Genomic DNA, 27,846 nt, shown 5'->3' on the forward strand with positions numbered 1-27,846 from the left:
GAATAACTATGGAAAATGACAAATAAAGGAATTCTTTGAAATAAAAAAGTTGTCATATCAACATCCTTATAAATCCTAAACGTTATGGTCACACTGACTGACAACCATATGGGAAATTAAAGATGGAGATTATTTCCACGTATGTATGTATGTATGTATGTATTTACTTTATGTATGTATGTATGTATGTATATATTTACTGTCTGTCTGTCTCTCTGTATAACTTCTCACTTCACACAGCCTTTTCTTCCCTCTGTGCCTACCGCGCCTGACCTCACTTCCCCCCGCAGGAAGGTGACGGCGCTGAAGGAGGGTCAGTTGCCCCCCCGCGATGCCCTGATGGTGTTCCTGGTGGAGTCGTCGTGCGAGGAGAGACCCACCTGCGCCAACTGTGATAAATCCATCAGCCAGAATGCAATGTTCTTCTGCAACACCTGTGGTTAGTGGGGAACGCCCCTTGTTCTGCTTGTTCTGGGGTTCCCTGTGGCTCGTAGGTTCTCTGTTATTTTTGGTTTCATTTACCTTTTGCTCTGTTCTGTTTATTTTGTTCTAGTGTTCCCTTTTGGCTCTTTATGTTCCTTGTTATTTTATAGAGTTTTCCTTTGCCTCTTGCTCTCTTCTGTTTATTCTCCCTTCTGCTTCTTTGTTGTGATGGACGCCTTCACGTGGTGGCACCGATATGGCCCGAAGGGAGGATGGTGGACTGTCAAAGAAGAGCAGTTTCATTTTACAGGCCAGTGGAGTTACGTTTCAGGTGAACCTGGGACAACAACATCTGCTGATACTTCTCTGCTTCGTCGTTCTTTTTCCACAATTATGTTTTTCTTCAACACATGGAAGAAGCTCGTATTGTTTCTTGATTTTTAAGTAGTTCTTTGTTCTTCGTGGCCCTTAAGTTCTTTGTTCTTCATGTAGTTCTCGTCTCTGTTCTCCACCTGTTTCTCCTTACCATATTCTTTGTTCTATTTTTTTTTTTTTTTTTTTAAGCTGCATCTGTTGTTACTACGAATTTCTTCTTCATTTCCTTCCGCTCTGTGATCTTCGTGGTTCTCTCTTCTCTCCTCTGTTTTGCTTTGATTATCCTTTCTTTATTCTTTGATATTTTTCTTCTCATTCCAGAATGCCTTATGTTTCTTCACTGTGTATGAGACAAGTTGTGTGTGTGTGTGTGTGTGTGTGTGTGTGTGTGTGTGTGTGTGTGTGTGTGTGTGTGTGTGTGTGTGTGTGTGTGTGTGTGTGTGTGTGTGTGTGTGTGTGTGTGTGTGTGTGTGTTCTGTACTTCGTTATGGGGATAAGTTCTCTGCCTCATTACTGTTTACATCTCTCTCTCTCACACACACACACACACACACACACACACACACACACACACACACACACACACACTAAACTGTTGTGTGCTCTTTGTGATGGTCCTGTGCTTCTGAGAGTTTTGTTCATGTACTCTTTCCGTTTTCCATTCACACGCCTCAGTCTCTCCACCCCCTCCCTTAATTCCTCCAAATCCACCCCCCCCCACACACACACACTCCCCCACTCCCCCCACCTCCTCTAACACGTCCTCATTCTCCTACTCTTCTGCACTAACTCCATCTCTGTCGTATCTAAAAATTTCTCCTCTTCCTCAGACCTCACTCCATTTCTCCTCTACTCCCTCTAGTAACTCCATTTCTCAGTACCCTTTCACTAATTCTGCTTTCCCATTTCTCCCTTACTATTTCTACTCTTCCCATCTCTTCTTTCCATTTCTCCAGCACTCCCCAACTAACTCTACATCCTCAACACACAGACTCTCCTCTCCACTCCCCAACAACTCTCCCATACTAACTCATGCTTTCCCAGCTTTCTCCTTGTAACTCCATATCCCTCATCCATGAGAAACTCTCCCAGACTCTCCCACACTCCCCTCAATTCTCCTATACTTTCCACAACTCTCCTCCAGCTCTTCCACGCTCGCATCAACTCTCCTCTACTTTCCCGAGCTCTCGCACTCGCCTCAACTCTCCTCTGCCTGCTACTACTTTCTACAACTCTCCACTCCTTTCCCCAAATCTCCCACACCCTTCATAACTCTCCCCTACTTCCCTCAACTCTTCCCTACTTCCTTCAACTCTCCCCTTACTCCCCCAACTAACTCTCCTCTCCCCCGTCATGCAGGTCAGGCGCTATGTGGACACTGCCGCGAGGAGACTCACCGAGCGCGCATGTTCTCCCTGCATGACATCATACATATGTCCAAGAGAGGCAAGGACGCCAATAGGAAGGTGAGTCTTGGCTGTGTGTGTGTGTGTGTGTGTGTGTGTGTGTGTGTGTGTGTGTGTGTGTGTGTGTGTGTGTGTGTGTGTGTGTGTGTGTGATTTTCGCCAATTTATCATAATTTTTTCCCGTCATTTTTATCTTTCTCCCATAGTTACTGCTCGTTTTTATTACGCAAGATATATGTGTAATTCCAAGTGATTCCAGTCCCATTTGTTTCACCTGTTTTAGCAATGCCAGGTAATAGGATTCGTAATAAAGCGAGGCAAGGCAGGTAGGACAGAGTAAGGAAGGGGAGACCAATGTAATATAGCTACGAAACGTAGGGCAAGCTAGAATAGGATGAGACAAGGTTAGGTAAAACAGAGTAAGACAGGACAGGGCAGGGCAGGACAGGACAGGGCAAGGCGGGGGAGGGAAAGGCAGGACAGGACAAGGCAGGGCAGGGCAGGGCAAGGAGGGCTAAAAGAGTGTTAAAGGACTGTACTTAATAGGCTTTGTTAGAGTGGAGTGAGTATGACAGCATCTGAAAACTCTCTCTCTCTCTCTCTCTCTTTCTCTCTCTCTCTAACAACTTCCTATCTCACATTTTCCTATCTCACTGTTTTCCCCTCAAGCAGTGTCTCTTCTTTTTAATTTCTCTCTCTGTCTCTCTCTGTGTCTCTCTCTCTCTGTTTCTCTCTCTCTGTCTCTCTCTCTCTGTCTCTCTCTGTCTCTGTCTCTCTGTCTCTCTCTCTCTCTCTCTCTCTCTCTGACTGTCTCTGTCTCTGTCTCTGTCTCTCTCTCTCTCTCTCTCTCTCTCTTTCGTTCTGCCTATCCTTTGCATTACACCAGAATTGTACCACCTGCGTCCTGCCTAGCCTTTTCGTGCCTCACCCTTTCCTCTCCTTCCCTTCCCTGCCTCACCCTGTCCCTCCCTTCACTCCCTGCCTCACTCCTACCTAACCCTCCCTTCTGTGAATCACCCCTGTCTCTTTTCCTACCATCCCTGCTTCACCCCTGCTTCTCCCTTCCTTTCCTGCCTCTTCCTTCCTCTCCCTCCCCTCCCAGTCTCACCCTGCCTCTCCTTTCCCTCCCTGCCTCACCCCTGCCTCTTCCTGTCCTTCCTGCCTAACCTCTTGCTTCATTCCTGCCTTTCCCTCCCCTCCCTGCCTCGCCCTCTCCTCCTTTCCTTACCCCTGCCTCTCCTTTCATCCCTGCCTCACCATTTCTTACCCTATCTTGCCTCATCTCTTTCCCCTCTACTTTCCTTGCCTCCCCCGCTCCCACCCATTCCTCCCTTCTTTACTTCACCCAGGTTTCTCTCTCCCATCCCTTCCTTATCCCTTGCGTCTTCCTCCCTTGCTTCGCACTGCCTCCACCTTCCCCCTCCTGCCTTCTTCCTTCCTCCCTTCCTTTTTACCTTCCTTTCCTGTTTAAACCTAATTTCTTTCCTTTTTAACTCTTCCTTCTCACCTTCCGTCCTTCCTGCTTTCCTTTCTTATTTCCTTCCTTCCTTACATTCCTTCTTAATTCTTTTCTTCCTTCCTTTTCCCTCCCTGCCTATCTCACTCTTCCCTCTCTCCTTCATTTCCTCGATATACCTCCCTTTCCTCCCTCACCCTTCCTTCTTTCTTTTCCTCCTTCTTTCCTTCTTTCCCTATCCCAGTATGCTTCACTTTGCCTGCCTCTGCCTCTCCCATCCTTCCTTCCTTCACCCTGCGTCTCTCTGCCTCTGTATCCACTCCCCTTCATTACCCTGCCTCTCCCTTGCCTCTTACTGCCCCTCCCTGCCTCCTCTTGCCTCTCCCTGCCTCCTCCTGCCTCTCCCTGCCTCCTCCTGTCTCTCCCTTCCTGATCTGCCCCCCTCTACCCCACCCACGGTATGCAGGCCACGAGAATTGACAAAATTATTCGACACAAAATGCACCCCTCTGAAGCCTTCCTCCATCTTCCTCTCCCTCTTCTCCCTCCCTCCCCTCCCCCTTCTCCTTCCTCCCCTCCCTCTTCTCCGTCCCCCCTCCCCTCTCCTCAGGCTTGTCCATCTTTGCAGCCCCTCCCCCCACCTCTCCTCTCTTCCTCCCCCTCTTTTCTCTCCCTCCCAACTCCCTTCCTTCCCTCTTCCACCCTCCTCACTCATTTTCCCTTCCCTCCCCTCCTTCCCTCCCTTCCTCTTTTCCCCCTCTCTACTTTTCCCTACCTCTTTCCTCCTCCCCACTGCCTCCCTATCCTCTTGTTTTCTCTCCCCCCGTCTTCCTTCTCTTCTCCCTCCCTCTCCACCACCTTCCCCCTCCCTCCCTCCCCTTTCCTATCCCCTCCCTCCCCACCCCCTGTTCCTCCTCCCTTCCCACCCCCTTTCCCTAGCCTGTCCATCCATCTTCCTAGTCCCTGCCCCTCTGTTCCCTCACCCCCCCACCTACCGATGCCTCACCCTGCCTATCCCTGCCTGACCTTGCTTCTCCCTGCCTCACCCTACCCAAGTCTGACTCCCCCTGGTTTCTCCTGCCAACCCTTACTTTTTTCCTGCCTACCCCTGCTTCTTTCTGCCTCACCAAGCCTCCTCCTCCCTTCTCCTGCCTCACCAAACCTCTTCCTCCCTTCCTCTGCCTCACCAAGTCTCTTCCTCCCCTCCCCTGCCTCACCAAGCCTCTTCCTCCCTTTCTCTGCCTCTCCAAGCCTTTCTCCCTTCCTCTGCCTCACCAAGCCTCTTCCTTCCTCTGCCTCACCAAGCCTCTTCCTCCCTTCCCCTGCCTCACCAAGCCTCTTCCTCCCTTCCCCTGCCTCACCAAGCCTCTTCCTCCCTTCCCCTGCCTCACCAAGCCTCTTCCTCCCTTCCCCTGCCTCACCAAGCCTCTTCCTCCCCTCCTCTGCCTCACCAACCCTCTTCATCCCTTCCCCTGCCTCACCAAGCCTCTTCCTCCCTTCCCCTGCCTCAACCCCCCCCCCTTCCTGAGCCACTCACTCAAAAAGGGCAGTAAAGGAAGAGTTGTGTTGGATATTCTACGGAGTGCATCCCGTTGCGTCTCTCTCTCTCTCTCTCTCTCTCTCTCTCTCTCTTTCCAACAACTTCCTATCTCACATTTTCCTATCTCACTTTTTTTCCCCTCAAGCAGTGTCTCTTCTCTTTAATTTTTCTCTCATTCACATTCTCTCTCTCTCTCTCTCTCTCCCAACGTTCTCACCTCAGAGGTACTCAGTAATTCCCACTTTTTTCATCCCCCAAAAATTCTCTTTCTCCGTGCCACCAGTCTTTCCTAACTCTGCCTCTTGCCTACCTCTGCCTCTCCCATCACCAACTCTGCCTACCTTTGCCCTTCCCATCACCAGCTCTGCCTACCTCTCCCTCTCCCATCACCAACTCTACTCTGCCTCTTCTCTCACCAACTCTGCCTACCTCTGCCACTCCCATCACTAATCCCGCCTTCCTCTGCCTCTCCCATTACCAACCCTGCCTATCTCTGCCTCTCCTATCACCAACTCTACTCTGCCTCTCTCATCACCAACTCTGCTCTGCCCCTTCCATCACCATTTCTGCCTACCTCTGCCTCTCCATCATCAACCCTGCCTTCCTCTGCCACTCCTATCACTAACTGTTCCTACCTCTGCCTCCCCTATCACCAGCCTTGCCTATCTTTGCCTCTCCCATCACCAACTTTTCTTACCTCTGCCTCTCCCATCACCAACTCTGTCTACTTCTTTCTCTTCCATCACAAATCTTGCCTTCCTCTGCCTATCCCATCACCAATTCTACTCTGCCTCTCTTATCACCAACTCTGCCTCTCTCATCACCAACTCTGCCTACCTCCGCCTCACCCATCACCACCTATGCCTACCCCGTGCCTGTGCCTGCCTAACCGTGCCTCCCCCCGCAGTGTGCAGTCCACGGTGAGCCTCAGATCATGTTCTCCACCACCAAGCGTACCATGTTGTGCATCACCTGCTTCCGCGAGTCTGCCATGGACGCCCGCCTCCACTGCATCGACCTCGACACCGCCTATACCCAGGGCGCCAAGAAGCTCGACAGGGCTGTTATGGTGAGTCGTTTACACCTTTACACAGCCTGGCACACCCTTACACCCTCCTACACCCCTACACCCTCCTACACCCTCTCTAACACACCGTACACCCTTAGATACCCCACCCTTATTTTTTAACACCCTCGGAAACCCTTAGACATACTTCAATTTCCTCGCCCTGACACATTCCTCTGACATTTTTCTAGACCTTCGTATTCTTTCTACACTCCTTCACACCCTGTTATACACTCACATGTCATCCCACACCCTCCCACACCCCCCTACACCCCCTTTCATGGATCTCACCACCGTCTACACCCAGGGAAACAAGTAGCTCGATAGGACTCGTATGGTGAGCTATTTACACTCTGATACACCCGATTTACACACACACACACACACACACACACACACACACACACACACCATAATATGCAGCACCTTTTCCTACCTGTCCACCTCGTAGCACACTTTTACGCTTCATTACACGAGCAGGTACACCCCCACACACTTTAGTACACCCCAGTCTCTCTCTCTCTCTCTCTCTCTCTCTCTCTCTCTCTAATACACCCCCAGATACACTGCTGCCTCTTTTCACATTCTCACACACTCCATCACACCCAAGTCCCTCTCTCTGCACCATCACACACCTCTGCACCTCTCTCACACACCTCACTGCATCTTTCCTCTCTTTCGCACATCTCACCACGACTACACCACTATTTTTTTTTTTTAACACCCTGTACACCCTTATTTATCTGCTTAATACACTTCCACACTTTTTTACACCTCGTCTTTTCTTTTTCTTTGACTATCTTTTTCTTTTCCTTTCTTCTTTTGCTCTCTTCTTCTTCTTCTTCCCTCCATATTCATCTCTTGTTAGAAATCACCTCCTGTTCTTACCTATATATCTATCTCAATTTATCATTTGCCAGACGCCTTAATCCCATAAGGGGAGGCCACAACAAATCGCCTCCATGTCACCCTGTCCCCAGCCATTTCACTGCCCTGCTCCCAACTCAACCCCCTCTCCTTTTAACCTAACTTTATTAACACTAACTAACAGTACGAATAAACTTTTTACTAATTAAGTCACAGGTTCTTTCACCTTAACTTGGCCCAAATTTTCATCCTTTTGCACCTTACTTCACGTAGCCCAGTGGTGGAAAAAGACAATGCTACAGCTCTAGATTCTTCCGATAGAGCTTCTTCGTGACTAGCCTCATATTCTGTCTTTAAGGTAGCACAACAACTTGGCATTCCAGATGGAGGGATGAAAGTTTATAGGCCAAGGTAAAGTGAAATGAGTATAGTTTGGTGTATTAATGGCCAGCTTGAGGGATATTAAAGAGATCAAATGTTGTCTCAGTAACTATATTAACTTTTTCAGCCTAAAACCAAATCATTTTCTTCAGCTGAGGGAAATACTAAAATTCAGAGGCTTATTTCCCTTCTACCTCACTTCCCCAAATATTTCCGTCATTTATCCCTATGATAGTCCCTACCCTTTTAGTCCAGTGATGTATTCTTTTATATCATTCTAGCAACCAACAGACGATTGCTTTAAAAAGATTACGATAGGGCGCTAATGAGGAGGTTAAGACAAGCTATATTTAACACCCCCAGCTCGAAAAATCTCTCCTATACATATATATTTGGAGAAACACACATTACACGTGCTTACGGGTACATATATGGGAATTTTTTGACACTGTCGCCGGGAATTGAACTCTGGGCTCCTAGAAACGTAAATCCATCATGGGAGGATATTTCTTTCAATCCGAACTCGTACAATGACGCAGGTTTCAGAGTCATCAGGATTTTTGCCTAGCCCAACGCAACTCGAAAAGTGATATGGTTCTGATATATTCCAGTCAGTACAAGCGCCTTCCTACATGTTGCCAAGTTAAGGTGACAGGACTATAGCAGGGAGAAATACACAAAACTTACATCCTCGAACTGAAGAGATTAATGCTATACTTTTTTTTTTTCTTTTACCTTAACTTGGCCCAGATTTCCGTCCTTTAGCAGTTTGTTTCGCTTAGCTCGGTGGCAGAAAAAGATCAGTGCTCCGGCTCTACATACATCCTTTCCACAGCACTTCTTCGTGACTAGTATAATCCAGTGTTTATTGTTACGAGTCTGCATTCAAGAGGGAGAGACGGCAATTTTAGGCCAAGTTGGAGTGAAAAGAGTATATATTTTTGTACTTCTCTTAATTTCTCGAATTATTTTCCCCCCTGAATTTCAACCTACAGAAGTTCAAGTCCAATTGTTAGTCTTTTTTTTTTTTTTTTTTTTTTTTAATGAATGAAGGACACCTGTAATTTGGTGTATGGATTTTTTTTTGTTACTGTTTTTCCTTTCTTTGTTCATCTTCTGTAAAAAATAAATAAACATAAATACATACGAATAAAAATAAAAATCCAACATAATTTAAAAAGTTCTCTGGTAAAGCATTTAAATATTGATCATACTTTGCACCTCTATTCAGCTTTGGGAAATATTTGAGCCAAAAGGGATAATATTCTTTTGTTTGGTATACAGGATGATCTGCAAATAGCGCGCCACTAGAATCGCACACGGTGGAATCTTGTGTGTTGCGGGGACGGCCGTGGAAGTAGGATTTGTTTACGTTGACTGAGCCGCCCTCGCAACACATAATAATTGGCCTGGCGGGGTGGAAGAGGGGCGTTATATATGGACCACCCTTTATGCGAGTATATCGACTAAGTTTACATACATAGGAAAAGAGATTATTTACATGTACAATGCGGAAATAAGCTGGTTAGAGGCGCTACATCCTTATAGTAGTAGTAGCAGTAATAGTAGTAGTAGTGGTAGAAGTAATAGTAGTAGTCGTGGTAGTAGTGGTAGTAGTAGCAGTAGTAGTAGTAGCAGTAATGGTTCATCTGAAGTGTGAACCCAGTGGACTGTAGGCTGAAGTTGCCTTCCACCTGCAGTCCACCATCCTCTTTCGGGGGGATGGGGAGGGGGAACTGAAGAATGTTTGTATTACCGGGTAGTGGCGCCTTCTAGGTATATCAGTGCCACCACGTGAAGGCGTCCCTCTCCTGCACCAAACCACCTTAGACCTTGAGAATACGACTATCAGTGTTCGTCACTTTTGAAGGCTCCCTATCACCTCTTCCTTACCGGTTTATTTCAGTATTTGGCGCCTTAATGTACTCCTTTATGCTATTTCTCTCCTCTCTCTCTCTCTCTCTCTCTCTCTCTCTCTCTCTCTCTCTCTCTCACTAGTAACGATGAAGAAAATATAAAAGACAAAAAGGTGAAACAGGTAGTATAAATCGCTTAGTTAGATGTGTTAGGGAGCCTGCACTTGTTTGTTCTTTAGGCCAGTTTTGTCGATATTAGAGAGAGACAAGAGAAACAGAAAATAATGCTAAGATGAAATAGGAAGAATAAATCGCTTAGTTAAAGGTGTTTGAAAGCATCCTAATCGGGCTTTAATACTGTGCCGGACTTCCACTAACCCCTCCACCCCACTAACCCCCCCACTAACGCCTCCCCCCTCCACTAACACCCCTATTAATGCCTCCCCCACTCCACTAACACCCCCACTAACACCCCCCCCCGCCCCCTCTGCCCCACAGCTGCCTGGCGAGACGCTTTTGCCCATTGACACAGCCTACACGCAAGCCAGACAGAAGCTGGATAGGGCCGCCATGGTGAGTACAAAGGGAGTTCAAAGGAGAGGGGAGTACAAAGGAGTACAAAGGGAGTTCAAAGGAGAAGGAAGTACAACGGAGTTCAAAGGAGAAGGGAGCTCAACGAAGAAGGGAGTACAAAGCGAGTTCAAAGGAGAAGGTAGTACAAAAGGTATTCAAAGGATAAGGGAGTACAAAGGGAGTTCAAAGATGAAGGGAGCACAAATGGAGTTCAAAGGAGAAGGGAGTACAAAAAGAGTTCAAAGGAGAAGGGAGTGCAAAGCGAATTCAAAGGAGAAGGAAGTACAAAGGGAGTTCAAAGGATAAAGGAATACAAAGAGAGTTCACAGGATAAGGGAGTACAAAGGGAGTTCAAAGAACGGAGTACAAATGGAGTTCAAAGGGGCAGACGGAAAAGAATACAAAAATATCGAAAGGTATGTTGAATACAAAGACAGTTAAAAAAGAAGGGAGTGCAAGGGGGTATCGAGGAGTAGTAATTGGTACAAAAGAATACAAAATCGTAAAAAATATGTATGATGAGTACAAAGGGAGTTCAAAGGAGCAGAAGGGAATGCAAAGGAGTCCATAAGAATAATTTTATGTACTAAAGAATATAAATAAAAAAGGTAATAACAGAAAAATGAGTACAAGGAATTACAAAAGTACAAAGTAATGCAAAGGGTTACAAAGGAAATACAGGACCCCAATATATCAGTTTTTTCCTCCTGAGGGTGAAATACGGGATTATGCAAAGGTATTATAATGGTATTTTCGAGTTATATAGGGCTGTCACGTATTTTTATTAGTCTACCCAAAATACCAAATTATCATCACTTGCTTCTGTTTTGATATCATTCATATTAACAAAAAAAAAAAAGAACATGCATTACCTAGAGAGAGAGAGAGAGAGAGAGAGAGAGAGAGAGAGAGAGAGAGAGAGAGAGAGAGAGAGAGAGAGAGAGAGAGAGAGGAACAGTAGATACCAGTAGGCACGGAACCCAGATTCGAAGTTGACTTTATTTCATTTATCTATTTATTTATTTATTTATTTATCTTAATGGGTTGGGGGACTCTTTGCCTCTCATCCCCTCTCTACTTCACCCAGCTCTGAAAACAGTGAATAAGTGGGTAGTATTATTTTTTCTTACGTGAACACAAAGAATGAAACTCCTATACTCCGTAGTAATCAAAGAGTAAGTGTGTATGTGTGTGTGTGTGTGTGTGTGTGTGTGTGTGTGTGTGTGTGTAATTTCGAGGGCTTGAATCTGAGTGAATATGATGTAAGATTCATATCAGTGGGCAATCTGCTGTTAGTTCCCTTGTCTTTGTACTTCCCTGTTCCTATTTCTGAATCAGTAGTTGCACATATACTGTATTATTAATAGGGTTGGAATGATGATGATGATGATGACAGTAAGAATAACAACAACAACAACAACAGCAACAACAACAACTAATAATAATAACAATAATAATAATAATAATAATAATAATAATAATAATAATAATAATAATAATAACAATAATGACTTGCCAGAACAAAAAAAATATTGTACCTCAGGGCAGAAGTTTCTCTCTCTCTCTCTCTCTCTCTCTCTCTCTCTCTCTCTCTCTCTCTCTCTCTCTCTCTCTCTCTCTTACACCTCCTCCTACACCCACAGAGCATCCGCGAGCTTCAGAATTCAGTGCGTGACGGCGTGATCCTGTTCAAAGCCCTCCTAGACGAACTGAGGAAGAATATGGAGGCTGAGAAGACGAATATCACCACGCTCTCTGAAAACCTGCAAGAAACCGTCAGGAGAACCCAGGAGGCGCTGCTCAGAGAAGTCGATGGGTGGGTTGGCTCTAGCTTTCCTTCTCTAATTCTCTCATTCTGTCTCTTTCGCTTATTATTTTTTTTTTCTGCTTATCTGCCTGTCTCTGTCTGTCTTGGAAGTTGACGTTGTTTATTCTCTCTCTCTCTCTCTCTCTCTTGGCGACTTGTGCATTCTGTTCACGCTAATAACAACGATTTTCTCCCCCAGATGTTTCATTTAACTAGGCACACTGATCATTCTCCTATTTCCATGTTTCCCTCTCTTTGTACTCGTCCCTGCCTCACCCCATATCTTGTCTGGGAACGAGGTGTGGGATGATGATGATGATGATGATGATGATATGAAAGAACCAGCAGAGTAAGGGTGATGATAAAAGATGATGATGATGATGATGATGATGATGATAATGATGATGATATTTAAGATCTAGTAATATATCGGTAATGATGATGATGAAGATGATGGTTTATGTGTGTGTGTGAGAGAGAGAGAGAGAGAGAGAGAGAGAGAGAGAGAGAGAGAGAGAGAGAGACAGACAGACAGAGACGAAGGGAAACTAAACCTCACAAAAAATACACATCTTCACGCACATACAACAAAGTTCCAAGCAAATATCACATCCTCGACCAGAATAATCCCCGAACCAGCCCTCAGACTCACACCCACCTTCCTCTACCCCACGCAGGCAATACGACGCCAAAGACAAGCTATTCCGGAGCCAACTCTCGTCCCTGGGGGCCCTCTTGCCTATCATACAAGTTCATCTGCTCATGTGTACCACCTTCTCCTCGTCGGCGTCGAAGTACGAGTTTCTGGACCTGGTGTTTCAGCTTATGGAGCGACTGGCGGCCATAGCTCACCTCTCACACCCCCTCAGGTCAGTGCTGGATAGACGGATAGGTGGGAGATAGAGGCTAGGAGCAACATCAAGATTTATATATGGAAGAATGAATGAAACGCTTTTGTATGGATGGAGCGATATACTGGAGACAAGTCGATATGTATAGATGGATAGATAGGTAAACAGACAGATGGACAGATAGATAGATAGATAGACAGATGGATAGATGGACAGATAAATAGATAGATACGTAGATAGATAGTTATACTGATAGACTAACAGATGGATGGATAGGTGGATGGACGGATATATGAATGGATAGATAGATAGATGGATAGTCAGATGGATGGATGGATGGACGAACAGATGGGTGGACATATGCATGGATGGATAGACGACTGGATAGATGGTAATATACGTAGCGACAAACAGCTAAATAGATAAACTGATGGAAAAATGGCTGAAAGAAGTGGATAGATGGGTGAATAAAAGGAAGGTGTTGAAGAGGGACGCCTTCACGTGGTGGCACTGATATAACCAAGCGGCTTCTCTGCCCGGATATACTGTACAAACATCCCTCAGCTCCCTCCCAGTCCCCGAAAGGAGGATGGTGTACTGTTCGCTGGGTTTCGTGTTTCAGGTGAACCTGAGGATAATTGCTGTGAGTTCAGTTGTGTATGACAGGTGTTCAGTGCTGTGTGTATGTGTCGTGTATGTATTTATGTAAGTATGTATGTACGTCTGTAGTGCTGAGTGTTAATACTGTGTGTGGCAGCTGTTAGTGTTGTGTGTTTGGGTTTGTTGTGTATCTGTGTGTGTGTGCAGTGTTGTGTCTACATAGCTTGTCATGTAAGTTTTGAATGTTGTGTTTACATGGTGTATGTATGCAGTGTTTTCTGTACATGATGTTTATTAATTTATGTAATCTTCTGTGTACGTGTTGTATGTATACAGTGCTATGTACATGTGTTGTGTATGTATGTTGGGTTATGTGTGGATGTTAAGTATACATGTATGGATGCAGATTTGTGTGCAAGTGATGAGTATGGAAGCTGTGAGTGTTTCTGGGATATCAATAGGTAGGTTCAAGTACGTCCCTTTAATGCACGGTATATCAGTATCTACAAGCATATCCAAAGCAGATAAGTAATATATATATGTACAAAGTCTATAAATATCCACGAGTACCGTATGTCTGTTTAAAGTACGTATATATCTACAAGTGTACCTCAAGCATACAAGTACCTACAAGTATGTCTGATTAAAGTAAAGTGTGGTCCGGAAATAGCGCTCCACTAGAAACTCACACTGGGGTATCTTGGTGCGCGTCCACACTTGTTCCAACACACGTGTGGACGCTTCCTTATGTGCTGCGAGGACGGCTTACTTTGCTGGTGTGGGTGTGGGGGTGGCAGTGGGAGTGGGAAATGAATATATGATACACGGTAGACATGGATAACGCTGACTGAGCCGTCCCAACAATACACGAAAAATCACCCGGGGTAGTGAAAGAGGAGTTGTATGTATGGACAACCCTGTGTATAAGTATCGAGTAGTAAGCGTCCTTTAAGTATTTAAGTATTTACAACCAAAGTAAATGAGGATCTACACGAGTATCAGAATAGTATGTATAGCAGTAAGTATGTAAATATTTATCAGTATCACCCTCAGAGCATGTAGTTACTCATTTATTTTCCAAACATATAAATATTCCAATTAATTAATAACAAGGTGAACTGTTAGGTTATACTGTATGTGAAATAATCTTGGAATCAGTAAAAATCCCTATATGCATGGGTTTATATATATGCAGTAAAATTACGTCACTCCCTTTTCATTTCTCCCCTCCCCCCTCTTTTTTTTGTGCATAGCTCACTTCAGTAGCATTGATGTAAATATTCATAATTATTTTTTTACATATTTTGCTCAAGATATATTGTTTTGCTTTTGGAATCGATAGGGAACCGATTTTTGCCTTCTTAATTTTGTTTTATTTATTCCTTTGGTTTCTTTGCTATATGTATCTCTAAAAATATCCACCAGTAATACTTGTCCTGTTGCTTACAGAGAATACTTTGTGATTTTATTTACTTTCATTCAGCATTACTGTTTTGCTTAGCTCTTCTGTTTACTTACTGTTATTTCGCTATATCTCGTTTATTATTATTGCTTGTTTAGCTTTCACAGATTTTCCTAATCATTCCTCCTTAATACTCCTTTTGCTTTATTTTTTCAAATTTTATCGTAATAATATATATTTACAGGGTGGGGCCGAAATACCTCCCTAATTTCAAAGGTTAATAAAATAGGCATCAGAGCTGTTATTCCAAATATTATTTTGCCAACTGAATGCACATCTGTTACAATTTATTATGACATATTTTCGAGCAAGATTTAAGAACAATGGTGTTTACTTAGGCTGTCTTGAAAATTGTCGTCGAAATGATGACCATCCTTTCTTATGCAAGCCTGAAGCCTCTCCCTGAAGCTCTCCATTGCCCTCCTGACCATCTCAGGTGGTACTGCTTCAATTTCGTGCCGTATAGCAGCCTTTACTTCCTCAGTCGTCGGAGGTTTATTCTTGTAGACCTGGGATTTGAGGTGTCCCCAGAGGAAAAGTCACAAGGGACAAGATCGGGTGAACGGGCTGGCCATGGGATATCGCTTCGCAGAGAAATTAGGCGACCTGGGAACATTTCTCTTGCGACCTCCATGGAACATCTGGCTGTATGGGCAGTAGCACCATCCTGTTGGAACCACAGAGCCCGATTTCCTAGCTGGTTGAGCCTCGGCTAAAGGAAATTATGCAGTATGTCAACATAAGCAGTGGAATTTACTGTGACTGCTCTTCCTTGCTGGTCTTCAATAAAGTAAGGGCCTATTACCCCAAACTTCTCAATAGCGCACCAAACAGTAACACGTTCACTGTGGAGAGGTCGCTTATGAAGTTGTCTAGGATTGTTTTCCTCCCAGTGCCAAAAATTCTGCTTGTTGACGCAGCCAGACAAATGGAAGTGAGCTTCATCCCTTGTGAGGAGAACGGCGTTTGCTGGGACGTTTTGAAGGATGGCTTGACAAGATTCTGTGCAGTTTCCCCAGTCGTGTTCATTGAGCTTCTGCACAGTCATCATTTTGTAGGGATGGAAATGAAGATCTTGGTGCAGAAATCTCCTCATTGCCCTAGCTGACATTCCCAAAGCGAGAGCATGCTTGCGAGCTGAACGCTGTGGAGATTGTTGAATAGCCTGTCTCACCTCTTGGATTTTCTGTGGCATTCGAACTTTGCTAGGTCTACCAGGAGGTGTAGGTTAATTTTTTAGAGCTGAACCTGTAGCACGATAATTTTGCATCCACAACAAAATGGTTTTCCTGTCAGGAGGTTTAGCATTTTGACTTAAGGTGAAATGCGATCGAAATGATCACTGCGTTGAAACGACAGATTCGTCGTGTTTGAAAAACTTCTCAGTGACAAACGCATAATGCTCACCTCCCCACTCCATGACGACAACTGAAACTATATCACATGTGCTACTCATCAGCACAAACCCCGCCCATTTTCGCCTCTAGTGCCAGAGCAACGGCGATGGCAAAATCGGGAGGTATTTCAGTCCCAACTTTATATATATATATATATATATATACATTAGTTCCATTACTTTCCTGTTTTCATGTTTTTTTTTTTCTTTTGTTGTGGTTTGCCCCTCTCCCCACCCTATGTTTTGATGTTCAAGTTGGTGTTGAATTAGATTAGTTGAATGACCAGAATTCGGTGTTTTGTATTACCAGACTTATTTCTGGCCACCCTTCCCATACGCTCCACCCCCCATTCGATATCTTATGTAATTATGCATATCCCACCCACACATCCTGCCTCCTCACCCCTCCATACCCCCTTCCTCTCACACACCTTCACAAACACATCCCCACACCCTACCACCATCACGTCCCTCTCATCACACCCTCCAGCATCCTCCCACCTCACCCTCACACAACCCCTTCACACCCTACAAAACCTCTTTCCCCTCCACACCCATCCTCCCTTCCACACGCATAATACATCCTCTCCCTCTCATAGACACACACACCTTTCCTTCCCATCACCACAACCAACAACACCCGTCTCCTCCCCCACACACTCTCTAATTCCAACAACCCTCCTCCCCTTCAGACACACACACACACACACACACACACACACACACACACACACACACACACACACACACACACACACACACACACACACACACACACGCCTTCACCCTCTCCCATACTTCATGCCTTACCAACACCCTTACCTTCCCACACCCTCCCTTACCCTCCCACATCCACATCCACCCACCCTCCCACACTAACACACCCTCCTATCCTCTCGTACACCCATTCACCTCGCAAACACCTCACTTCCTTTCCACACCTACACCCACCCACTCTTCAATACCAACACCCCCCCATCCTCTCCCATACCTACTGTATACATCTCGCTTGCACCCTCTCCATCCCTCCAACACCCCAACTCACTTACCCCCCAATACCAATACACGCCACCCACTTCTGTACCCACAAATCTCGCCAACACCCTCCCCTACCCTTCCCTTCCCTTCCCTACCTATCCACCAACACACCCACACTCACCCACCATCCAACACCCCCCACCTATACACACCTCACCAAAACCCTCCCCTTCCCCCCCACACCCGCACCCAGTCTCTCCCCCACCCACACACTCTAGTAACCTACTTTTTCACCCCAAGCTTCTTCCCCAGGCCCGGCCAAAGCTCCCAGGTCAGGAGTAACTTCAAGAGTGAGTTCTCGCGGAGCCTCGAACCCCTGCTGTCGGTGGTGGGGAAGACGAGAGGAGATGCCCACCCACATACCATGCCCTCAGGTACATATAGCCCGGATTCTATACTCTGTTCACTTTAACTAGGCATAAAACTACCTGTCTACATCTTGGAATCTGAGCTAGAATATAGATCAACACTTGAATTAGGCACTAGTCACAAAAAGTGCTATGGGAAGGATGTGTAGGGGCAGATTTGACTTATTCAGCCAATGACCAACTGGAATTAGGCTGTAAAATTACGAAAATCTCCGCCAAGTTAAGGTGAGTGAACTATAGGAACTTAACTGGTGATTCTAGGTAGCTAAAAAGTTGTTAAAAGCACTGCATCATTTTCTCAGTTTTTTTTTTTTTTATGACTGATCTGGTACTTCACAAATCTGCAGCTGGTCTTCAGTTACTTACAAAGGTGTTCTAGTGTCAAAAATCATTAAATCATATCATCAGTTACTTATACGGCTGTTTCTGGTACTTAACAACACTACATCATATCACCAGTTACCGTACTTTTACCTACTACCACTACTACCACTACTACTACTACTACTACTACTACTACTACTACTACTACTACTACACTTGAATGTCTCATAACCCCTTCTCTCCACATGGCCATGCTACATATGAGAAGGTTAAACAATTTTTTTCTTTTTTTTTTCTTTTTGCAATACAAACATGTAAAACACACACACACACACACACACACACACACACACACACACACACACACACACACACACACACACACACACACACACACACACACATATAAAAAGAATTTCCTGTAGGTTATGGTGAGCGACTCATGATTCTTTATTTTGACCCTCTCGTGTTCCAGACAACTCTAGTGATCTATCCAGCCAACGCCAGACGATTTTTCAAAGAGGAGAGTGCGTGTAGGAGCCCGAGAGTGTTAATAAAGACATTTTTGGTCGTAAACTTGGAATTGCAAAGTGGACTCCAAGCTCCCTATTTTTGAAGACAATTTTTCAAGCGAATGAGCCAGATGGAATGTGTTTAGCCTCCTTGTATTGTTGTTGACTGCACTCTTTAACGTGGGATGCAGGCTAACTATAGCTAATAAACACAGGCGTTCCACAAATGACAGTGAAGGATTAAGATGAGAATTTAAGCTTACGGTCCTAGAATATTCTACCCCTCTTATACTCCAGACGATTTTACTCATCTGGGTATCAATCGCAGGAGCCTAAGACATTTCGATGCCTTCCTTTTTTCTTGTTTCATTATCCTTGCTATCTCGAGACAATTTCATAACTGGGAGAAACTTAACGAACTGGATAGGAGATTTGCAAAATGACATTCTTAAGGGTGAATGGAAATATGAACTCTCTTTGCTGGGATCTGTGATATTAATTCCTCGTATTGTTGTATTTTTCTTTTCGCCGTTTCTAAATTTTACCCAGCCCGTTTCTAAGAGTAAGCATTAGTTTAGATGATGATGATGATGATGATGATGATGATGATGATGATAATGATGAGAGCAACGAGGGGAAAAATCCTTTAGTCCTTCTCTTTGCGTTTCTTGATTTTACCCAGTCCATTTCTGAGAGTAAGCAAAAGTATAGATGATGACGATGATGATGATGATGTTTATGATGATGATGATGATGGGAAAAAATCACTTAGTTCTCTACCTTGCGTTTCTAGATTTTACCCAGTCCATTTCTGAGAGTAAGCGAAAGTTTAGATGATAATGATAGCGATCATGATAATGATCAGAACAACGAGAGGAAAAAAACACCTCTCCTTTAGGCGTCTATCTTGCCTGTATCTTAAATTAAATAAACCAGATAAACCTAGCCTACCCAAATGTAACCCAACCCAATTCAGTTCGGCCCAACCCAACCCAATCTGACCTAACCTAAACAACCCCTAACATAACCCAAAATAACCCAATCTAATCTAACCAAACCCATCTAGCCAGGCTCAACCTAACTGTGCACAATAAAAGCGAGGAATTATACCAATATACGGATGCAATGGTCAGCACATGTAGTCCACGACTGATAAAACTTGGGTTCAACTTTTGGGCCGGTCAGATTCTTAATTAAAGTTTGCATCTGCTACGTCCCCGTTCACCAGAAGTACAAGTAAGAGGCTGGATGTACGGTATATCAATTTTTGTGTGTCGTATTGAAGAGGAAAATTGTAAGTTCCTAAAAGATGTTCGGGTTTGTCTTTTACGATTTAGCATCTAATCCCAACTGAACCTCCTTCATGATTCTCAGGGTATTGCGAGAAACAGAACTAACCTAACCATACCCACTGCAGTCTAACATAACCCTGTCTAACATAACATATCCAAATTTAGCTTCATCTAATCTAACCTTACACTATCAAACTCGACCTAAACTAAAGGAAACCTAACCCTGAACCAGACCTAACTTAACTCGACCTGAACCTAACTTGATAAACTAAACCCCACCATATCAAGTCTTACCTCACTCTACCTAATGTAACCAAACCAGACCCAACCCTACCATATGGAACCAAACCCACTCATCTTAACCTACCAAGCCAAACCTAACCCAACCTGACCTACCATAACCTAACCAAACCTAACCCTACCAAATCAAAGCTAACTTCGGCCATCTAACCTCAACCCAACCTGACTAATTATACCTAATCCTACCAAATTAAACCTTACCTACCTAATTCCATCTCAGTTACTCCACCAAACGTTTGCAAACCAAACCTAGCTCTGCCACATCAAACCAAATCTAGCCTAACCTAGTTTAATCTAACCTTCCACAATGTATCTCTTACTTCCGCGCCTCCCTCAAGTTTGTTCGAGTGTAGGGACAACCTAATTTCACCAAGCCTAACGTAACTCAACGAAACCTAACTTAACCCTTCCAAACCAAACTCTCCAACTTCACCCCTACTTCTGCGCCTCCTCCAGCCTAACTAACCCTAACCCTACGTAACTTAACTCCATCAAACCAAATCCAACTTTCTAACTCAGCCCCCTACTTCTGCGCCGCCCCCAGGTTCGTCCGGCTGCAGCGAGAAACAGAGCTCGGAGGGCGGCTGTGCATCCCGCCCCCCTTCTGCAGCGTCGGTGATGGGTCCTGGAGCGGCCACCTACCCACCAACCTCGCGAAGGTCACTGTCCGCGGCAAGGCTGAAGATTCTCGAGAGTGGTGGTCCCTTCGCTGACCACTGCAAGAGTCATGATGTTCGGTTTAGGGTGAGTGGATATGTGAATTTTTCCTTTGTCATTTTCTCTATCTGTCTGTCTGCCTGTCTGTCTGTTTGTCTGTCTGTCTGTCTATCTGTCTGTGTGTCTGTCTGTCCATCTGTCTTTCTGTCTATTTGTCTGTCCCTGTTGCCTATCTCTGTCTTACTGTCTGTCTGTCTGTCTTCTGTTCGTCTTCCTTGCCTGCCTGTCTTTCTGTCTGTCCGTCCTTCTTGCTTGTCTCTCTGTCTGTCTGTCTGGTTGGCTGTCAGATCAGAATATACTTTACGTTACTGAAGTGAAGTTACTCTGCTCCTTCTTCTGTTGATCACTCTCACTGCTGACGATTTTGGCGATCTGAGAATGTCATAGGACCCTAAGAGCGCCATGGGAACCTGAGAGTGAGTCATAGGAGCCTGAGAATGAGTCATAGGAGCCTAGGAGTCTCAGTCTTTCTCCCTCTCCCCCACAGCAAGACCTGACGGCGAAGTTCACGCGACTAAAGGAGGAGGCACAGGAGCTACACCGAGACGTAACCCTGAGGCGGTGTCTGACGCGGCGGGGACGGGTGGAGGAGATTGTGAGGGAGTGTGCCACCCTGGAGGAGGAGTTCAGGTATGGTAGTTGTAGAAGTGCTGGTGGTGGTGGTGGTGGTGGTAGTAATAGTAGTAGTGGTAGAACTAATAATACTAATAGCAATGATGATGATGATGATGGTGGTGGTGGTGATGATGATGGTTTTCTGTATAATAACCCTTATGCTATTAGTAAGCATTAATCTAACCCTTCTCGTGTTCAGTGATGATGATGATGACAGTGATAACAGTGTTAATGATAATGATGAAAATGATACTGCTGCCGATAATAATAATAATAATAATAATAATAATAATAATAATAATAATAATAACAATAATAATAATAATTATAATGATACTGCCTCCCTAGGGCCTACTCAGACGAAATGGAGGAACTTCGCACTGTCTTTGACGCTGCCTGGGACGAACAGATCCAGAGGGTGTACGCAGAGCAGGAGGTCTTTCAGGCACAGGTACGAGATCTGAGCAACTCCTGTTTTGCGATTTATTCTCCATAGTACACCTTAACCCTTCATTCCGAGTATCACCTCAAACATCTTCTGTTTACTGATTATATGCTACAACTTGATCCTTCACACCGAGTATTACCTCAGGCATCTTCTCTTTACCTTAAGCATTTTCTCTTTAGTGATTTATTTTGCATACTACACCTTGACCCTCCACTCCGACTATTACCTCTTTATCGATCCATTTTGCATACTATACCTTAACTCCTCACTCCGAGTATTACCTCAAACACCTTCTCTTCAGCGATTTATTATGCACACTACACATTGGCCCTCCACTCGAGTATTACCTCAAGCATCTTCTCTCAACCGATTTATTTTGCATACTACACCTTGACCCTCTACTCCGAGTATTACCTCAAGCACCTTCTCTTCAGCGATTTATGTTACACTTTACCTTAACTTCTTTCCATAGCACTTCCTCATGACTCACGTTCTGGTTTTAATTTCTTGTTATATATTCAGCATTCAAGATCGAGAGAAGTAAAATTTGCGCCTAGTTAAAGTGAACAGAGTATAGTTAAGTTTATGAACAAAAACTATTCAACTTTTATTATAAACGGGTATAGAACAAGTATTAGATTTGTTCATACGAGCCTTCACCCACCAGGTACACTTCTGGGCATCGTTATCGTTCCACTTCCTTACGATAAATAATGACAGAGTGAAGTATAGCTTTTGAAATGCAGTGATACGATCTAGGACGCCAAACAAACTTTCCAAAATATATATCGGTATTGCTTGAGAGTCACAATTATTCGTGTAAGAAGTGGAATGATTGTACCGTCCGAAGCCGTACAGTCATCGAAACAGTGTATATATTTTCAGGTGAACGATGTGGCCAGCCTTCGAGACGAGAACAAGAGACTTATGATAATCGCTCAGCAATTGGAGCCCTACATACGCTCCATCACCGTCTTAATGGAGCGGATCTCACCTAAGCTCCAGGTATAGTCCATCACGTACGCAGATCCCCCTCTTCGCTGTGGCCAGGCTCTAAGGTCGGTGGAGCCCCAAGAGATATGATTTGATGTTGGCCTACTCTGTTTTTCCTGTTTTACTTGCCTTTTTGGATGTCTTCTCTCACACTGTGCCTAATCACAAGCCCCAGGTCCTCAGCAATACACATGTCGAGCCATATTTTACCTTTGTGGTGGTTTCTATACTTGCGCCATGTTGCTACGCCTTTGATTGACTGGTTCTTTGCCTGTGTGTGTGTGAGAGAGAGAGAGAGAGAGAGAGAGAGAGAGAGAGAGACTGAGTGCATGCATGAACGAGTTTTTGATCTGACGAATTATGTGAAAGTATCTGAGCGTGCGACAGAGCGGACCTGAGTGCGTGGATGTGAAAGTGTAAGTGTGAGGGTTGCTGGTCTGACGGATATGTGAGTGTGAGTAAGAATCTGAGTTTAAGTGTGAATATATGTGTGAAACTAAATATGTGAATGGGTTGTTGGCGTGAGGAAGTGGTTCTGGTGGTGGAGTTTGGGATGCCGCGTGGACTGTCTCTCTGGTGGATTACAGTGAGAAGATAGTGTGGGTGACAGTAGCATGAGAAAGAGTGAGCTTGAGTGTGAAAAAGAGGGTATATCTGCGTGAGAGAGTGTGCGTGAAAGCATGAAGCGACAGAGTGTGGACGTATGAATTCAGTCTGTGTATGCGAGTGAGAGGGTGAGTGAGTTTATGGTCTGATGGATAAAAGAGTTTGATAGTATTATGATAGAATGAGTGCGTATGTGTGAGTGCGTGCATGTGTGTGAGTGCGTGCGTGTGCGTGCGTGTGAGGGTTGCTGGTCTGACAGAGTGGTTTGGTGGTGCAGGTGCCGCAGGGGGGTGCCACCTCGACTGTCTCTGTGGTGGATTCCAGTGAGAACATCATGCAACAGATCCTCGACCAGATCACCGCCTGCAAGCCCGATCAGCAACAGAGGTCAGCAGCAACCCGGCCACCTCAGGGATTCGAATCAACGCCCTCCGTGTCTGGGATCGAACCCTAATACCCCATGCCAAGGACGGTGAAGAGAAATAGTAAAAATGAAGAGAAATTTGACTGAAATGAAATAAGACATAATCTGTTCCATGTGGTGACGCCTTTTAGATGTTTTTCTTTCCATTCACGCGGCTTAGAAATCTCAGTTCATATATTTGAAACACTATACGTGTAAAGGGATTAATGCCTTCAACCGTACATACTGAGCACGCCAAAGGATTATGCGCGAAGTGAGTGATGTATAGTGCCTTATCAGAAATTACATCATCCTTCTCTAACCTGTTGTTGTGGGGTGAGGAAGGTGTATACAGACCTGCCGGAGCTTAGCAGATGTTGTACAAGAGGAATGGTGTAATCTATCGTCTGTATGTCAGATTTTCACCGTAAAAAATATTTCTTTACGATCAGAAGTTGACCGTTTTTCTGCTAGTGCCTTTGTGTTTCGTGCAATTACCTGCCTCTGTACACATAATGGGAAAAAACGACCTGACAGGTGAATAAATATCGAAAACTGAATCATTGCTCAAGACATTCCAATCATTGAAAGCTTGGACCTCCTGCATAAGTCAGCCAGCAATCACTGAAAGCTTGGACCTCCTGCATAAGTCAGCCAGCAATCATTGAAAGCTTGGACTGCCTGCATAAGTCAGCCAGGCCTGATCTGGGTGTAAAAATTCAGAGACAATGGTACGGTAGTAAACCTGACACACGGAAGGAAGCCTGGATCAGTAAGATGATATCATAATGCACTGCAAATGTTTTATAGTGACATTTTGAATTATAGGTTTAGGTATTTTTGCCAGGGAATTGAAGAAAAGAAATGAGGCCTCTTGGCAACAATTTCGTAAAGAAAGTCTGACCAGTGATACATAACAGCCTTGGTAATTATTTTAGTCAATCGTGAAGTGAACGCACACTGGCATACACAATTTAAAAAATATCATTCACTGACAGGTTATCTTTGTGCACTGATACAATATTGGACAATTATGCAGTTGTCAAGTCTTCCCTAATTTTCATAATTCATATAAAGGCAGGTAAATGCACAAAAAGAAAGGCACCAGCAGAAAAAAGAAATCAGTCCTGAACTGAATGCACACCGACCTACACAGTTCAAAAAATATCATTCACTGACAGGATATCCTTGTGCATTGATACACTATTGGGTAATTATGCAATTATCAAGTATTCTGTAATTTCCATATTTGCTATAAAGGCAGGTGAATGCACAAAAAGAAAGGCACTAGCAGAAAAAACAAATTTCAACATGCAAGAATACTGCCGCACTGTCAATGACAGGGGGAAACTAAGGAGTTGGTTTAAAAAAGATTTACACTCACTGGTTGTACATCAGTCATCAAGACGATGCTACAATACAGTTGCTGTCGTGTAGCTTTGACTACCTGATGCTCTGATATGTATACAAATTTCCCTCACTCAGTTACGACAGGTCTGGAAAGGATGAAGTAATTTTTGACAAAGCGTTATACACTGGCCATTTTGCACACAATCCTTTGGCGGGCACTTCATAACACTGCCAAATTTTTTACTAACGCCTCTATGTGTCCAATTTGTGCTGGTCACGTACATATAAAGAGTTCCAAGACGATTTTAAAAACAGATCAGAGAGACTAATTTTTTGGAAGCTTTGAGAGATGGGTGAAGGGATCGTGGGCCCTGACAGTGAGGGTGGTGGTTCGAAACCCGGGCACTGGAAAAGTCTCCACTGTTTCCAGGGTTTTACTATCCTTATCAAACCCTAAATCTTTTCCAAAAACTCATATAAGTACCATTCAGTTTCATCATTTTTCTATTATTATTATTATTTCTTATAGTGCTCATGTTTTAATAAGTATATCACATTATTTAATAATATTTATTGTTTTAGTTATTAACCTCTTCAGCCTGAGAACGTCTTTTTCAATCTACTTTTGCTACGTCCACTTCTGTTCAGTATATGATAGACCTTTTGAACAGGAGATCGATATAGTTTTCATCAGCCCCTTGGTTACCCAGGGGATCTCCTCAGCTGAGTAATTATTTCATTGACAGACACAAGAATAAGGTATTGATGCAGACAGTCATATTCCTGCACTTCTTGTCTGACCGATCATGAAATTCCTACATGGTATTCTGAAAAGCTTGCTGAGCTCCCAGTGTTGCATCTTGGGGCTTCAAAAATAATCGTTCATTGTTTCATTGTCATTTGTAACGAAGTGGATCAATATTTATGTCCGCGACTGTATAAAAAGACGTTATGGGGCTGGAGGAATCAATAAATCTATCACATTACTTACTATTACTCATTTTTTTTTTAAGTTTTGAACCCTTCAGTCTGACGGTTTATTTGTGTTTTATTCTTGTTATCTCCAGAGAGTTTCATTCAGCTTTCAAGAGACATTTCATGCTAGATAAGCTGGATATCGCCTTCATTTACCTCTGTACTAAATGGTCTAGAATTAATTTATCAATTTGCTGATAGACGCCTTCCCAAAGCTGAATGAAATAGTCTGGAGTTAGCAAGAGTCGAAACTAAAATACGTCATCGGACTGAAGGGGTAAATCTTTCCCTAGCCTTGATGATTGTTTCTTGTTTCCAGTATCAAAGGGTAGGGAGGGCGGCGGCGGGTGAGGGTCGAGGAGCACACTAGGTAACACGGCTAACACACCCGGTGCAGTGCTAGTGTGTCACCTTCCTGCCCTTATCTTTGGCTCACCCCTGTCTTTTGTCTGCATTCTGTCCTATGTTCTTTGCAGTCGGGCTCAGTAAATCTACCGTGCTCACCTCCGACCCAATGGAAGATGTTGATTTCTGGGAACACAATTCTGTGAAGTGCGCGTCGTAAGTTGCAGTACTGAATAGCGTGACACTTAGCCCCTATGGCCCATATTATAAGTGGCATAGGAGCCTTCGTAGCACTTCATACTAAGTTATTTAAGTGGCATATTACACCTTAATAGTCTCTTGTGTGTTATTTATGTCGCTTTAATATCAGAATATTTTGCATAAAAAATATGCAAGAGAACTGTGTGTGAGGTGCCATGTCCAGAAGGAACAGCTAGAGGAAGAAGTGTGACAAAATCTCCAAAGCCACTTAAAATACGACACTGTGCCTTGAGAAGCAATCTGTTGCTATATACTGTAGGTGCATTGATTCTTGTAGTTCTGTCCATCGAGAAAAATTCGTTAACCCTTGCGCATTTCATTGTTAGCCTTGATATTCTAGCTAGACAGTTTTATTCAGCTAAGGGAAATTGTAGAATCTAGAATGAAAATAATTCTTAACTGTCTGAGTACAGCAGTAGTGATAGTAATCGACTGATTCCAGTAGCTACAGCAGTTGTGGAACTGTCTCAACTAAATGGCAGTCAGTGTTGAACTGACAGTGACGGTGTAGCAGCTGTACCGAGTGAGAACACTCACATCTGTGACAGCCAGCATTCTGGATGGTAACCTGGAGAAATTTCTGGCACACATGCGAAACAATGTTTGTAGATGCTGACTGCGTGCCAGTCATCACCAACACACGACAAAGAATGTGTGGTGAGAATCTCTTTTGTAGGCAAGGGACACAGTCATTGATCCTCACCTTTGAAAACATCTGACCAAGGCATTTTGAACCATTAGTTCTCCATAACTACTTTAGGAGTTACATTGTGACTTTTCCTATTTTGAAGAAGAATCCAGTGTTATCTTTTTCCTTATACACTAGATTATCTTACTTCCTCGTGTTACATATCACTTTCTCAGCCATGAACTAAAGATCTTTCATACTTGCCCATGCACTGACATTTTTCCCGTCGCAGTGAAATACTGGAAATTTGATAATGATCATACTAATAACGCCAATGATGGTGATTATAATAATGAAAACAATAATGATACTGCCGATGAAAGAAATGAAAAGGATGATTATAATTGTGATGATGATGTAAATGATGATGATGGCAATAATAACGATGGTAACAATAATGATGATGATCTATTCAGTCCTGCAGCTCTGAAAAACACAAAATCGACCCTTCAGACCAACCAGACACGTGCGGGTTCAGTCCCTAATTTGACCCTCCCTCTCCACGTCGAGGGTGACCTGAGGTAAAGATTTCTGAGTCCTGATGAGCATAAT

At 44.1% G+C, this 27,846-nt stretch overlaps 1 protein-coding gene across 1 annotated transcript in view; it reads left to right on the forward strand.

Moving 5' to 3' along the window:
• The first annotated feature begins 324 nt into the window (after window positions 1-324).
• The window catches only part of LOC145396855 (uncharacterized), a 51,202-nt gene continuing 23,680 nt past the window's right edge, over window positions 325-27,846 (forward strand). Inside the window, exons 1-12 of the mRNA XM_080270143.1 lie at window positions 325-439; window positions 2,158-2,264; window positions 6,108-6,269; window positions 9,869-9,943; window positions 11,587-11,759; window positions 12,428-12,619; window positions 17,338-17,471; window positions 20,438-20,637; window positions 21,098-21,240; window positions 21,574-21,676; window positions 22,559-22,678; window positions 23,550-23,659. Of these exons, the coding sequence (XP_080126269.1) occupies window positions 340-439; window positions 2,158-2,264; window positions 6,108-6,269; window positions 9,869-9,943; window positions 11,587-11,759; window positions 12,428-12,619; window positions 17,338-17,471; window positions 20,438-20,637; window positions 21,098-21,240; window positions 21,574-21,676; window positions 22,559-22,678; window positions 23,550-23,659 (1,619 nt within the window). The 5' untranslated portion in view covers window positions 325-339. The remainder of the gene's footprint in view (window positions 440-2,157; window positions 2,265-6,107; window positions 6,270-9,868; window positions 9,944-11,586; window positions 11,760-12,427; window positions 12,620-17,337; window positions 17,472-20,437; window positions 20,638-21,097; window positions 21,241-21,573; window positions 21,677-22,558; window positions 22,679-23,549; window positions 23,660-27,846) is intronic.

Source organism: Coenobita brevimanus, chromosome 39, assembly GCF_032717465.1.
Source record: "Coenobita brevimanus isolate Jiangsu-jjx chromosome 39, ASM3271746v2, whole genome shotgun sequence".
NCBI classification, from domain to species: domain Eukaryota; kingdom Metazoa; phylum Arthropoda; class Malacostraca; order Decapoda; family Coenobitidae; genus Coenobita; species Coenobita brevimanus.